The sequence below is a fragment of the Pseudomassariella vexata genome (assembly GCF_002105095.1).
Source record: "Pseudomassariella vexata strain CBS 129021 chromosome Unknown BCR38scaffold_8, whole genome shotgun sequence".
Lineage (NCBI taxonomy): Eukaryota > Fungi > Ascomycota > Sordariomycetes > Amphisphaeriales > Pseudomassariaceae > Pseudomassariella > Pseudomassariella vexata.
The window spans coordinates 2,314,102-2,329,480 of NW_024467963.1; the positions used below are offsets into that span (position 1 = coordinate 2,314,102).

The window sequence follows — 15,379 nt, forward strand, 5'->3', positions numbered from 1 at the left end:
TGGGTGTTCGTCAGGTAATTAGGCCCTTGCGCACAGAAACCTGCTACGTCAAGGTACCGAAGACCCTGCACCAATTGTATATAGTCCAATTGCACGCCAATATTTTAAATCCTGGAAGAGATGTAATGTAGCCCGAGTGGGATGGATGCAGCGTCTTCTTCCACAATCGGCGATCAAAATCGAATACAAGTCATGTATTGTGGACGAACTACGGTGTAATTCCGGTGCACATCAAGGAGGAATGTCGCTATTTAAACACTCCACGTGGATGTTGGCCTTGGCAGCCGCCATTTGGGGTTCAACAGACCGAATTCCTCCGGCTTATGTGACTTTATTATAGTCGCCAGCGAACGAAGCCGCCCAACCGAGCTTGCGAGCATTCGGAATACACACACCTGGACGGAAACCCCTTCTGCTTATGGTCCAAGGTAGCCAGCCCCCCGGAGGTTGTTCCAGCTCACCCACCACACAGCTCCCGACCAGCTTCTGCCCGCATTGCCCAAACAAGCGGAACATGCAACATCCGTAGTGCCTGGTGCTCGACTCCTGTTGACAAAATATAGGAATTCGTGCACGTTGTTTGTAGTACTCGTTTTCTCCCGGCAGGCTAGAATAAAGTGCTTAGTAAAGGGCATCAATGATCCTTGTGTTAGGCGAATGCCACCGCCGATGCCAGCCTTGCCAGTGTCCATCTGTCCATACGCAGCCAAACACGCACAAGAGGGTAGGGTAGTGGCAATCCTGACGCTTAAGATAGCAAATGCTGTGAAAAGGCAATTTGAAGATATATGACAGAACAGGCAAGGAAGGCATATAGCTGAGAGATGAAGAAGTCAAATCAAGGTAGTTTTCGCTCGCTCGCTTCCTCGCTCATATGATCAGCCCAAACGTGCGGACAGAAACGAACGTGGTGTTGTTGGCTGGAGTAGCGACTAACCTTCCCCCCATACATACAATTGGTCGAGAGCCAGTTGCTTCTCTGCTCTGCACTGCGCTGCGCCAACGACACGGGTCAGTCACATTGGAGATCAAGTGGACGAGCGACAACCTCCTTGAATGTGCATGCTCTCCGTAGTCATCCAAACCTGACCACCATGGCGGACCCAGGACATCGTTACGGCGACGCGGCCGATTACTCTGAGGTATGCGCTTTGATTTCTGATTTGCAGCCGTCCAATCTGGCCAGGACTCTCGTTTTGTCATGTCTCCATCATTTTGCACCGGCCAGGGGAGGGGGGGCAGGATCAAACTACCCGAACAGGCGGGGAGCACAGATTATCCCCAACTCTTCAGCGGTCTCTATCTGATTTTTTAAACAGACAATATCGTCGTCATCATTTGGTCAAACCATAGTTCCGGCGTATGATGCAAGTTACGCCGGAGGAGGTGTTGTACAGCAAGATGCATACTCGACGGCCTCGGCATCATATCATGGTCTCGAGGCCGTACAAGGATCCGCCGCCTCCTTCTCCCATCAGGGCCACCATGGCGGCCCGGCGTACGGGTCTGGTGGCGCATACTATCCGACAAGCAATTGGAACTCGAATGTCTCTCATTCAACGACAACTGGCGGCTCCTATGCCTTTTCGTACCAAGGCAATGCCGCCCCAGCCGCCAACAGTTACGACAACCCCAACACGGCGGACCCGTATGGCAGCCACCCGTACAATCAAAGCCAACCCCATCAACACCATCATGGCGACTACTCCTCCATGACAGCCCCAGCACTATACCCCATCGACAGCTCAATCGACCACTCGCCAGGCTTGGACCCAAACGCAACACGGCCAAGCTCCATCGAGCAGCACCACCACAACAAGAAATCCAAAGACCCTTCGTCCCGCAAGATGTCGACTACGACAACATCGTCCACAAAGAAATCCAAACACTACCCCCTTCCCCACAGCGGCCTATCAGCCGCTTCTTCAGGTGGCTCCGCAGGACCCAACAAATCCAAGCTGCGCAGCGCGAGCCGCACGTCCAAGAACACGCATCACAACCCGCCCGCCACGGACGAGGAGCGCAAGAACCGCGAGTCACACAACAATGTCGAGAAGCAGTACCGGAATCGGCTGAATGCGCATTTTGAGAACCTTTTGAATGCCTTGCCGGAGACGATGCGGAAGGGGGAGAGTGGGGATGGCGATGAAAATGACGGGATGGGAGGAATGGACGGGGGAGGGGGAGCGGGATTGGATGCGAGGGATAAAAAGGTTAGCAAGGCCGAAGTGTTAGACATGGCCAGGAGGCATATTTATGCTTTGGAACGGGAGTGCTTGGTGCTAGAGGGCGAGAGGGACGAGTTGAAGGGGAATGTCCAGAGGTTACAGTGGCTGTTTAGTCAGTGCCAAGGAGGTGAGGATTCCGAGGGGAGGGAGTCGAAGGGGGCTGGGAGGGAGTCGAAGGGGGCTGGGAGGGGAGGGCGACGTTGAGATATTGAAGTTGTTGACAATGTTGACACCGATGCCTACGACGAGTTGACGATGATGTGTGGACTATGGTAATGAATGGATATAACTGGGCAACGAGGCCGACTTAGAAATTAGTTGCCGGCATAATTATTTCTCTTCTTATTTTAGCCCTTTATTTTGTTTTCGTTAGGTTAAGGGAGTTGATGAGTTTCTTCATCCGGTCTGGTCTGGTCTGGTCTTGGTGGATCTCTAATGGTTAAAATGTTCGCGAAAGAGGTTCATGGCTGCCCCGTTACGGGCTCGGCGGCGCCCCCTATCTGTTCTCCGACATAGACGTAATGTCTAAGTACTTATTATCAGCGGCGAAATTATTCCGAGCCGTAGCTGGGATAAACCCTTTTTCTCTTACGGAAGTCCGACTTGGTTAATTGGCTGGTTACTCAAGTACTTAGACGCCCGGGTTGTGAGTTCCCATTCAGTGGAAATAGGTAGTTAATGCTAAGGAAGGCACCAGATTGCGAAGCAAGTAGTGCCATTTTCATTGGGATAGATATGAATGACCCGAATGGTAAATATACAGATGCGAAGGCGGACTGTTTTTGTATATGTATGTAAGCCCTGAGGCTGCTTGGTCGTACGACTTGACTCCCTCGCCAAGCACGTTTCTTGGGTAACACAACATATAATCAATCTCAAACTCGGTAACTCGGTGACATACAAGCCTCCTGGCCTGTTTCTATACAATTCGAGCTAAAAGTCTCACCCGAACATGAGCTACGAGAACAATGCATATTGGGTACTTGCAGAAGGTATGTATATAAGGTGGAGCCCGAAGCCCCTTTCCTAAATAGCCCTTAGGGACAGCAATGGTTACTCTCCATGTATTTGATCAAGACTCTGGAATACCCTATAACAAGTCAGCGAAAACACCGCATCGACGCTGCATGTAGCACCTGGTATAGTTGTGAGTGGCTGCTACTGCATGGAGTTTATGTAGGACGAACATTCTCTCGCAATTGCGTATGCTAGGTCCAAGTCCTCGCGGTCGCTTGGTGTAGCGGGGCAAACGAGGCTCTGTCCGGGGTCGCTCTGAACGGACTTCGACGGCCGCTGATCGTTAGCATGTGCACTTTGTTGTTACACATTAACTTGCTTCGTCGTGTAACAGCTAGCAGCTGCTCTTTGTCAGGCAGAATACTACTACATAGCTGCTCTGTGATGAATTCGCGAAATAACTAGGGTTCTATAGCCCGGGGGCATGTTGGGGCGGCGGCCCAAAGGTTTGCCAGCTTCGACATGCTGATCTTCGTGGGCAGGAAGGAAATCAAGTTATCCATTTTGCCAGTCATGTCGGCGTCCTTCACTGTGAATAGATTCTCTTCGCTGTAAATGAGGTAAGGCTACATATATAACAACACACCACAAATAAGTCGGGGTATTAGTACAAAAGTCCGAAAAGGCAACACCGTACCGCCGCCCAGGAGTCCAAATGCTTCGAAACGCCAACTCCTATCCAATGCAATACGATCCCAACCAATCAACCAATAAATCGACAATCGAATCTTGTAGTAAAAGCAAAATTGGTCATTTGCTCATTTACTCTCCCCCTCATGCTCCTATGGTTCCGTCCTCCGTTCCTCCCTCTCATCAGATCCACTTCCAATCCCGCTGCCGCTCGAAAGGCCACTCTCCTGGCTGCCGTTGTAGACCAAGCCCGTCTCCGGATTCGTGTTGCGCCGCCGCCGCTTCTTGCCGAAGAGCCCCCCCAGCGTGTTACTAAAACTTCGGGCACGACCCTTCAAGCCCCTATGCTCGCCGGACCCGGCATCTTCAGCCTCGGTGTCTGGCTCCGCGATCCGGTGTAACAGAGGGTCGCTGTGGTTGAAATCTTCACCGCAGTCTTGCGAAACGAAGAGGCTCGACCGGATACTGGGTCTCGTGCGCTGTAGCGACTTTCTACGCGGTATGGGACTGTCCTCGCCCCTGAGTAGGGCGTCAGATACAACGGCGCTCACGGTTGATGAGAGTGGGGACGGCGAGATGAAGGTGTTGTTGAAGTGATGGATGTGCGGGCGTGTTGATGAGAAGGATTGCCGAGGCGTTGTCGGCTGGCGCGGAGATGGTGGCTCGATGATTGGTGGGGGGAGGCTGGTGGTAGATGGGATATGGTCCGTATTGGCCGATGTCACCGAGTGCATTGTGACGACACTATGGTCAGAAAAAGTCGGTAGTAGACCTGGGTGTGGCGGGCGTTCATCTGTCGAGTTCCTCCATGGATTACTGAGCATTGGCGATGACTCGGTTGGTGTGTGCACAGGTGATTTCAACGTTGCAGTATCAGGTCTGCGGAATGATAAAAGCCCCGAATTGCGTTGGACGCTCAGGGGTCGTACTGGGTCGGCGAAACTAATGCGTGATGCATGAGACGAGCGCCGTGAGGACCGGATTGAGCCCGATTGTTGCTGATATTCGACTGGTTTCCCTCCTTGGGAGCCGGGCGTTTCCTGATCCCTCAGACCTATGGTCTCTTCTACACCCTCGTCATCTGACAGCTCGTCCGCTTCATCGCGAGGCTGCCGGCCGCTGGTGATGAGAAACACGCCGAAGAAGGTGAGCAGGCAACCACCAACAAATTTGATGGCTTGCTCGGTATTTGTGCGCTCGAAATCTCCATACAGAACCGCGCTGCCAATAATTACAGACAAGGTGAATAGTACAAACTGGACCGGGATTACTTGGGTGGAATCGAATCTTTGGAGCGCCTTGTTCACGTAGCGGACTTGCATAATAGCAGTACCTAGTAGGATGGCGACAAGAACGTACGTCACCGGTGTTGTGAAGGCGCGCCAAAGAGTGGCCGAAAGCATCGAGGACACACCCTTGGTTGTCAGAGCTGTGTAGCCGCCTGGGAAGTGTCAGCGGTTCGTCATGACAAATACTATGACTAGATCAAGACTTACCAAATAATCCAACCAGACCGATATCGATGAGTATCGTTCGGTGGCCGTATCGGGGGCTAGCCCACATCAGAATAATTATGAAGGCAATGGTGGCGCCCAGGTAGACCTCAAACGCGGTAGTTGTAATGGCATCCCAAACGTCGTGGGGTTCCAGTTTTGTCTCCTCTTGTTTGGCGCTCAGCACAACCGTCACAGCGCCAGCAACGGCAATGATAACGCCCCAGAAGTCTCTTTTGCGGAAGCGCTCGCCGAAGAACAATGGTGCAATAACGCAGTTTGATATCAAGGCAACGACCCCCAAAGGAGACACGATGGAGGCTGGTGCAAAGCCGTAGGCCAAGAAGTTGCCCATTTCACCCACCGTCATTAGAAATTGACCCAGCCACCAAGACGGTGACTTTAAGTAGTTGGATGAGACCTTGAAGTCGTCTTCGGAGCCTTCTGTGCATCCGGAATCGCTTGATTGGAATGATGGGTTGAGGGGTCGTGACTCGGGCGCATTGTCGTCATCGTCGAGTCCGTCTCCGCGGTAAGCTTCGGAGGATACACCAAGTGATCCATAGCTATTACGACCGTCATTGTGCTGTAACCTCCTCGTGGCCTCTTTCGCACGCTCTCTGGCTTCGTTGCGCCTCTTGTGCAGCTGAACATGCGAGTATCGTTGGACGTTGAGCGCCAGAGCGATCAGGACATTGCCGACGATGGCAGTAATGATGCCTATAAGCGAACTCCATTGTCCAATCTTCGAGTCTTCCCCATCTCCATTTCCGTTCCCAACCCCGAGGGTCCAACCTGGCCACTCTGTATCGATGTTGTCCGGGAGGGCTGGCATTGTGTCGTGCTCGAAGACGAGGAACCGAGGTTTTTCAACTTGTCGCCCGAGCCAAATGATATCGCCTCTGGATGCAGAAACTCGCGCTTCCGACGACGGTACTTGGAAAATGCAAGGCAACTAGACTCGTCCTATAGTACAGGCAACGACCGCTCGAAGCGGACGTGCACTAGATGGACTGAACAACAGAGGGCTTTTCTGTCTCGCGATCGCATTGGAAGCTCTGGTGGAGTCTAGCCTGGCAGATAAGGCCAAGAACAATGCAATCGTCTATGTATTTATTTACCAGGACTGCAAAAAATAGTGTACAACGAAGACGAGATTCCGGTCTGAAAAAAGAGTCGATACGGGAAGACAGGGGATTGTTAAGACCCTGCCACAATTATGGAGGAGTTTCGGATGTCTTTTGGAGAGATCTGAGCACGCCAAGCTGCTTGTGAAGTGCAGGGTACGCTGCGTCATAACCCCTTGCTACCTGTTCAACCGTTGACGTTCGTTCCACATGCAATGCATTAGTCAATGGAAGGTGGCGCTGACTGGCACTGGCTTCTAAAGTTCGTACATCACTCAGCCTTGCGAGTGACAACCACGATACTTTTCCCTCGAACAACCATTTCTCAATAAACTGGTGCCACGTTCCACACAATGAGCGACGATGATCTGCAGGTCGAAGGACCAGACTTGGCCGAGGACGATCCCATGCGCGCATTTTTGCCAACCTCATTTGGCAAGAAATCCCGGGAGGCTGACATAGCCGCTCAGTTTGACCGCAGCAAAAGAGCTGCAGACAAACCGCCGACGGGGTCAAATTCGAACGGTGAAAGCGACAGCGATCATGACTCGGACGATTCTGACGCTGAATCGGATGGAGATGACTATCCCACCTCGCACGAGATGGTCATCAAGACCCACGACCGCGCAATCACTTCCGTGTCCCTAGATCCGGCAGGTGGCCGATTGATATCGGGCTCTATCGACAGCACCATTAAGTTCCACGACTTCTCATCCATGACTCCCACTACAATTCGATCGTTCCGAAGCGTTGATCCTTACGAAACCAAAGCCTCCACGGCTGGCAACGAGACGCACCCAATCCACCATGTGGAATTCAATCCACTAGCCGGAAGCATGTTTCTCTGTGTGTGTGCACACCCTCAGGCTAGGATCATGTCTCGCGATGGTGACATGATTACGGAGTTTGTCAAAGGCGACATGTATCTCCGGGATATGAACAATACGAAGGGTCATATTTCCGAAATTACGACCGGGACATGGCACCCTACAGATAAGAACGTCTGCGTAACGGCTGGTACGGATAGCACATTGCGGATATGGGACATCAACAACAAGCGGAGTCAAAGGGAAGTGCTGGTCTTCAAGTCGAAAGCTTTAGGAGTTGCAGGAAGATCGAGAATGACAGCGGTAGCTTGGGGAACACCAATGCAAGGGGGCAACAACGTTCTGGTATCAGCGGCTCTTGACGGCACGCTGGTCATGTGGAGCGGAAATGGCCCGTGGTCAAGGCCTGCGGCAGAAATCAGAGATGCGCACACGCCGAACACTTGGACTGGCGGAATCGATATCAGCTCAGACGGGCGCATGGTTGTGACACGAGGCGGCGACAGTTTGATCAAACTATGGGATACTCGCAAGTTCAAGGAACCCCTTGTGACCGTGGAGCATCCATCAACGTCGGATCACTACCCTATGACCAACATCAAGTACGCGCCGAACTCGACGAGCATTATCACGGGATCATCCACCGGGCATCTGCACATATTGAACCCGGGAAATCTGCAATCTGAGTACACGACGCCCGTCACCCCTGGATCGCCCCTCATCACCGTGGATTGGCACCCAAAAATCAATCAAATCATCACAGGATCCGCAAACGCCGAAACTCACATACTCTACAACCCCACAATGTCGACTCGTGGTGCGGTGGATGTCATGTCGCGCGCCCCCAAGCGGCGGCATGTCGACGACAACCCCGAGTTCACGACTGATCAGTCGCTGGGTCTCTCGGGCGATTCCATCATTACCCCCGGCGTAATGCCAGGCTCCAGAAAGGCAGGCGTCACCGCCTCAGGCAGGTCTAAAGATCCCAGAAGGCCACAGGTGCAGCAGGTGACTCCATTCATGCGTAGTCAACCAGATGAGAAGCACATCAGCGAGAACATCCCACTGAGTCGAATGCTACACGAGGACCCGAGAGAAGCACTGCTCAAATACGCGGATGTTGCCAACAAGGACCCCATGTTCACGAATGCGTGGAAGACCACGCAACCTGTGACACAGTACGCTAACGTGAGTGACGAGGAGGAAGAACAAGGGCCGGATAAGAAAAAGCTGAAAAGGTGAGAAACGAAGGCTGATACCGACTGGAATAAGTGGCCTGAGTGAGTCTGGGTAGTTACTATCAATCCGGTTGGCTGGGTCACTGCGGTGTTGACATGATTGGACTCAACTTGCTGTCATGGCTTGGAGATCCTGGCTGCGGCGCCACAAGCTCGTGGAATCCTCCCATAACCCTGGCCAGCACATCTCCCAAATTATTTCGAGAGCGACTCTCGACGTCAAACTGACAACTGCCTGCTAAGGTTCTCACTGGAGCACCATGCAAGTCACAATGAAGAGTGGTCGTTTCCTAACGAAATATACGGCATGTGGTCTTGATGAATAGTAGTATGCGATCCCAGAATAGCAAGCCACCAGAGACAGAGCAGAGAACCTCAAGGTACTACTTTTTTTGGCGGAGATGGCGGCCCATTGCTCAAGCTTGCGTCAACAGCCCAAGTGAGTGCTTACCTCAACGGTAAAAACAAAATAAAGAAACCGCCAGATTCTGAAAATTATAGCCAAATCTAAGAGACATTGTAGCGGCTTTGTGGATCGTTTGGATAACCTCAGGTTCACTGACAGTCGTTGATACCACCAATAATACCAAATGTACGTACTTGGTAGAATAGTGGGACGATGCTGGAGCAGGATAAACAGTAGGACCGAGCTCCGAAGGTAGTCTGTGCGTCACATCCGTGCTTTCCCTCATTGTACTCCACTAGCAATCATTGAAAAAAGCAAGCGTGAATTGCCTATGAGCTGTATTGGTTTATGGTTATTCGATACAAAGCTTTGCGAACTACCTGGAAAGCGTGACCAAAATTCCACTAGCGCGCAGCTTTTGTCCCAGCGCTCGCTCTTGCCTGCGCTTCATCAAACTGAGTGTCGTCTCTTTTGAAGTCCACCCAGACGCCATCAATCGCGATCAAAATTCGAGCCGCAACCACCCATCCCCCCCTCTAAAACCATCAATGTCCATCGGGAAAGGGCAGTAACTTTCGTTTTACGCGATTTTCTCGCGCAACCGGGCCCGGCTGCACCACCTTTTTACGTGCCACTGGCCAACCACCGCCATACCTGTAGTTTTTGACAACAGCCTACTGCGACCGCGGTTTTGCGATCAACCCCCTTCGAACTTTCCCCACAGCGCGCCGAGTGTACCAACTGCAACTCGACTGTCCTGTCGCAACCAGATACCCGCGGAAGTTTTTGATGATAGCTCCCTGCTGGACAATCTGACGATCAACAACCAACCCACTCTCCGATAATCAATCAACCTCCGCTCCGTGCCCGGCCAACCAACATCCATCCCTCCCCATATACCAAATAGGCCGGCGCATCACCCTCAGCTTGCAGCACATTTGCGACGCGACTTACCTCGCACCACATCCCCTTTTGCCTTCCACCACCCCGAGGCAACTTCCACGTCCCACCACGAGAGTAGCCCAGCTCTTGGCACAGCTTGGATACAAAAGTCCTACGATCATCCCCATTGATTTGGCCTTTCGTGGACCAGTAGGGTGCTTTAATATGAGCTGTTTGTAAACAGGCCTCCGGAGAAGCACGTACAAGAGCCATATATTACTGGGAGTTCGTAAGAGTGGTACAGGGACACGCGCAACCGACATGGCGACGGTTCAAGCACCTGCAGTGCAGCACCCAGGTCCTTCCCCTAACATGCCTCAGCAGATGAATGGTCAACACATCAGGGAGATGTTTCTGGTAAGTAATGTCTCCTGTCCCTAGTATTGACGGATCCCATTTCGGCCATGCTTTTCCCCCTTAGCCTATCAGCCAGAAACACTTACTTACTATGCGTTCATAGAAACTTAAACAAATGCAGGAGCAAGGTGTACCAAAGACGGACCCCGAGTTCATGAAGTTGAATCAGTTTTTGGTCAACATCCAACAACAACACCAGATGCAGAATCATTTTCGTCATCAGCAGCAAGCACAGATGCAACAGAAGCAGCATATGGGTCAGAACACTCCCAACGGACAACCCAACGGAGCTTCACCTGCTGTCTCTCAGAGCTCCCAGCCGCCATCTTCTACTGCGGTGACCACTTCTGGTCTGCCATCTACATCAGGTCCCATGGCTCAGCCGAATGTTTCATCGCCATCAACGACGGGTCCGGCCAGTCAGTTTAGTCAACAGCAACTAGGGCTACTGAGACAGCAGATCCAGGCATTCAAGCTGATAACAAAAAATGCCGGTGTTCCTTACCCCATGCAACAAGCTCTGAATGCGCAGCGTCAGCGGAGACAAGCTGTTGCAGAGCAGTCTACCCAACCCCCACCAGTTTCTACTGCTGCCGCGGCTGCTGCAACGCCATCAGCTGTAGGTTCTGTCAAGGCTGTCTCTGTTGGCCCTGATGGCACCGTAGAGACTGAAGCATCTTCAGCCCCTAAGGGACGAACATATAAGACAGTCAAGTCGCCTTACGAAAGTGGCCTCGTCCACAAGGACATCGGGTACTACGACCACAGCCAGCGAAAACATCGCCTTATTGTTCCCAGTGTATTCCCCACCGGCGTTGATTTTGAGCAGTTGAGGCACGAGCGCGAGATCATTATATTCAACCGGATGAAGGCGAGGTACGCGGAGCTGAAAGCTGTGCCTGGCAATATTGCTCACTGGGATATGACCAAAGATGCTATTGAGGCAGACGATACCGTCAAGCGCAAGGCCATCATTGAGCTGAAGTCTTTGGGTTTGTATGCCAAGCAGCGGGCATTGCGGGAAAAGATTGGACGGCAGATGATGCACTACGATAATCTTGCTATGACCACGAACCGGAGCATGTATCGTCGGTCCAAGAAGCAGAATGTTCGCGAGGCTCGTATCACGGAGAAACTCGAGAAACAACAGCGGGATGCTCGTGAGCACCGCGAAAAGAAGAAGCACACCGACTTCCTCCAGTCTGTTCAACACCACAAATCGGAGATCCTCAACTTTGCTCTTTCTGCTCGCAGCAAGATGGCCAAGATTGGTCGCGCCATGTACGCGCACCACTTCAACATAGAGAAAGAAGAGCAGAAACGCATTGAGCGAACTGCCAAGCAACGTCTGCAAGCCTTAAAGGCCAACGATGAAGAGGCCTACCTTAAGCTACTCGACCAGGCGAAGGATACACGTATCACACACCTTCTCAAGCAAACCGATGGCTTCTTGCACCAGCTTGCTTCCTCCGTCAAGGCGCAACAACGGCAAGCTGCCCAGTTGCATGGACAGGAGGAAGACTTCCCCGAGGAAGAGAGCGAAGTTGAGGAGGAAGGCGAGAGCGGTCGCAAGATTGATTACTATGCAGTCGCTCACCGTGTTAAGGAAGAAGTCACTGAGCAGGCCAACATGCTGGTCGGCGGTAACCTCAAAGAGTACCAGATCAAGGGTCTGCAATGGATGTTGTCGCTCTACAACAACAACCTTAATGGTATCCTCGCCGATGAAATGGGTCTCGGCAAGACCATTCAAACCATCAGCTTGATCACGTACTTGATTGAGAGGAAGCAGCAGAATGGTCCTTACCTCGTCATTGTGCCCTTGAGTACCTTGACTAATTGGAACCTCGAGTTTGATAAGTGGGCTCCGTCTGTCACCAAAGTAGTCTACAAGGGACCCCCGAACACCCGAAAACTGCAACAAGAAAAGATCCGACAAGGCAGATTCCAGGTTCTGCTCACGACGTACGAGTACATCATCAAGGACCGCCCCATTTTGAGTAAGATCAAATGGTTCCACATGATTATCGACGAAGGTCATCGCATGAAGAACACGAACTCTAAACTAAGCGCCACCATCTCGCAGTACTACAGCACTCGATTCCGTCTCATTCTTACTGGTACTCCTCTCCAGAACAACTTGGGCGAACTGTGGGCTATGCTAAATTTCGTTCTCCCCAACATCTTCAAGTCCGTCAAGACGTTCGATGAATGGTTCAACACGCCTTTTGCCAACACCGGTAGCCAGGACAAGATGGAATTGAACGAAGAAGAGCAAATCCTCGTCATTCGTCGTCTTCACAAGGTGTTGCGACCATTTCTACTGCGTCGTCTCAAGAAGGACGTCGAGAAAGACTTGCCCGACAAGACCGAAAAGGTCATCAAGTGCAAGTTCTCTGCTCTGCAACAACGTCTATACAAGCAAATGGTTACGCACCAGAAAATCGCTGTCAGCGATGCCAAAGGCAACAAGGTAGCATCGCGTGGTCTCAGCAACATGATCATGCAGCTCCGGAAGTTGTGTAACCATCCATTTGTGTTTGACGAAGTCGAGAATCAGATGAACCCCATGAGCACAAGTAACGATTTGCTGTGGAGAACGTCCGGAAAGTTCGAGCTTCTTGACCGGGTTCTACCAAAGTACAAAGCAAGTGGGCATCGCGTTCTTATGTTTTTCCAAATGACCGCAATTATGGACATTATGGAGGATTACCTCCGATTCCGAGGCCTCAAGTATCTCCGCCTGGATGGTACTACCAAATCAGAGGATAGATCAGACTTGTTGAGGGTCTTCAACGCACCCAACTCGGATTACTTCATGTTCCTGCTCTCCACCCGTGCCGGTGGTCTGGGTCTCAACCTGCAAACCGCCGATACCGTCATCATATACGACTCGGACTGGAATCCTCATCAGGATTTGCAAGCACAAGATCGTGCTCATCGTATCGGGCAAAAGAACGAGGTCCGCATCTTGCGACTCATCAGCTCAAATTCCGTGGAGGAGAAGATCCTGGAGCGAGCGAGATATAAACTCGACATGGACGGCAAGGTCATCCAGGCTGGTCGATTCGACAACAAGTCGTCGGAAACGGATCGTGACGCCATGTTGCGTACTCTCCTGGAAAGCGCTGATATGGCCGAATCTGGCGATCAGGATGAGATGGACGATGAGGAACTGAACTTGATGCTCGCCCGAAATGACGACGAAGTTCTTCTCTTCCAGAAGCTGGACGAAGAGCGCGCCAAGGACCCGACGTACGGTTCTGCACCTGGAAGCAAGCGCATCCCCCGTCTCATGGCAGAAAGTGAACTTCCTGAGCTTTACATGTCCGAAGGTAATCCTATGCCTGAAGTCGAGGAGGAAGTTCTCGGTCGTGGTGCCCGTGAGCGTACCCGAGTCAAGTACGACGATGGCTTGACCGAGGAGCAATGGCTTATGGCTGTTGACGACGACGACGACTCCCCTGAAGCTGCGGCGGCCCGAAAGCAGGCTAGGAAGGACAGGCGCGAACAAAACCGGCTGAAGCGAATAGCGGCCGGCGGCTCTGATGTAAACTCGCCGATGGCTAGCAGAGCTAGTACGGAAGAGGTTGAGACGCCTCCACCCCAGCAGCAGCCGCAGAAAAAGCGCGGTCGCAAACCTGGCAGCAAGAACGAAAAGCGCAAGGTCGAAGACGAAGATGGCGAACCCCCGCTCAAGAAGCGACGTGGACCTCAAGGGCGTCCTAAAGCCGTAGCAGCAAATGGTGGTGGCTCAAGTCTCGCCCCAGAAGTGCGCCAACTTCTGCAGAAGACCATGCGTAGCATCTTTGACGGCCTGATGTCCCTGGAAGCCGATGATCCAGAGCCCGAAGACAAGGATGACGATGATGAGGACGATGAGCCAGCAAAACGTCTCATCATTGGACCATTTGTCAAGCTTCCCTCGAAGCGAGACTACAGTGATTATTACCTCCTCATCCAAAATCCCATCTGCATGAACCAAATCCAGACCAAGATCAAGAAAGAGGAGTATAACAGCCTTAACGACATGCGGAAGGACATTATGTTGATGTGTGGGAACTGCAAGACCTACAACGAGGATGGCAGTCTACTGTATGCGGATGCCATTGTCATGGAGGTAAGTCACAGTTGACGTTCAAGTTTGTAGTAGCGACTAACAGATGAACAGAACTTCTTCAACGCGAGGGCTCAAAAGGCGCTCAACGATCACCCAGAGCTGGCTGAGCTTGAAGATCCATCCGCCAAGGACAGTAGTGCGGTGCCAACTACGAGTGCAGGAACTCCTCAGCCGGCAGCCAATACAACCAGGATCAGGCTAGTGACTAATGGTAGCAGCCAAGCCAACGGTGGCCCGAGCAGCACTCAGGGTGACGGCGAATGAGACAGTAAGTCGAGTTGAGGTCGGCGGCAACCGTTCTAGCATTGTTAGACCCCCAAGCATTGCGCAAAGACGGCTGGGCATGGCGTTACATGAAAATGGACTCCCACGTGAGCTGAGAAGGCTTGTTCGCGGAAGTCAGGTCATTTTAGACATTTGGGATTGTGTACCCTCATGCAATAGCATGGATGACCCCATTTCTATTTAGGCGTTGTGGCAGATTTTTTTCTACGGGAAAGGGAAAGAGGAAACGAATTGGCACGTGTCTCGGAAGTTCTACCCAGGCCACCCAACACCAATAAGGCTAGGCTGGGCGACAAGGCAAAAGAGGAAATGCAATACCCTGGCTTTTGTGCTTTTTTTCGCATTTTATTTCCGTACCAGAAGCTCGAGTGCCTGAGGCTCGTCTCGATCAGACAGCTGGAGGTCTAGACAATAGGTGATCTGATGTAGGGAGAGGGCTGCTGATGGATGCCAAGTCGTAATGCGTACAATATATTGTATTTTTAATATAGACGTAGCGTTGAGGCAGTGGGTATGCTTCTCGTTATGACTGTATGTGTTTGAGCCTAGAGATGTGATGTGTTCAAGCGTGACATCGTAGAGGTACAATGGGTAGAGTTACTCCGATGAGTGAAGATCGCGATGTCTCTTGATGGCTCCAAAGTGGTGTATGGTGGCTTCCTGTCACGACCAAGCCTCTGATTTACAATTCGCTCCCTGGTCACTGTTT

The 15,379-nt window shown here is 51.9% G+C and overlaps 3 protein-coding genes across 3 annotated transcripts; 2 read left to right on the top strand and 1 right to left on the bottom strand.

The window, feature by feature from the left end:
* Nucleotides 1–4,027: 4,027 nt before the first annotated feature.
* Nucleotides 4,028–6,203, bottom strand: BCR38DRAFT_344817 (magnesium transporter NIPA-domain-containing protein; the record flags this gene model as incomplete). Its single annotated transcript, XM_040856134.1, has 2 exons — nt 4,028–5,316; nt 5,372–6,203. The coding sequence occupies 2 exons, from the start codon at nt 6,201–6,203 to the stop codon at nt 4,028–4,030; spliced, it is 2,121 nt and encodes a 706-aa protein (XP_040715237.1).
* Nucleotides 6,204–6,848: 645 nt separating this feature from the next.
* On the top strand, nt 6,849–8,564 carry BCR38DRAFT_486314 (WD40-repeat-containing domain protein; the record flags this gene model as incomplete). Its single annotated transcript, XM_040864013.1, has 1 exon — nt 6,849–8,564. One exon carries the CDS (start codon nt 6,849–6,851, stop codon nt 8,562–8,564), a length of 1,716 nt encoding a protein of 571 aa, XP_040715238.1.
* Nucleotides 8,565–9,854: 1,290 nt separating this feature from the next.
* Nucleotides 9,855–14,832, top strand: BCR38DRAFT_231561 (SNF2-family ATP dependent chromatin remodeling factor like protein). The gene is made up of 3 exons (XM_040854320.1): nt 9,855–10,265; nt 10,369–14,385; nt 14,437–14,832. The coding sequence occupies exons 1-3, from the start codon at nt 10,170–10,172 to the stop codon at nt 14,647–14,649; spliced, it is 4,326 nt and encodes a 1,441-aa protein (XP_040715239.1). The 5' UTR covers nt 9,855–10,169; the 3' UTR covers nt 14,650–14,832.
* The last annotated feature ends 547 nt before the right edge of the window (nt 14,833–15,379 follow it).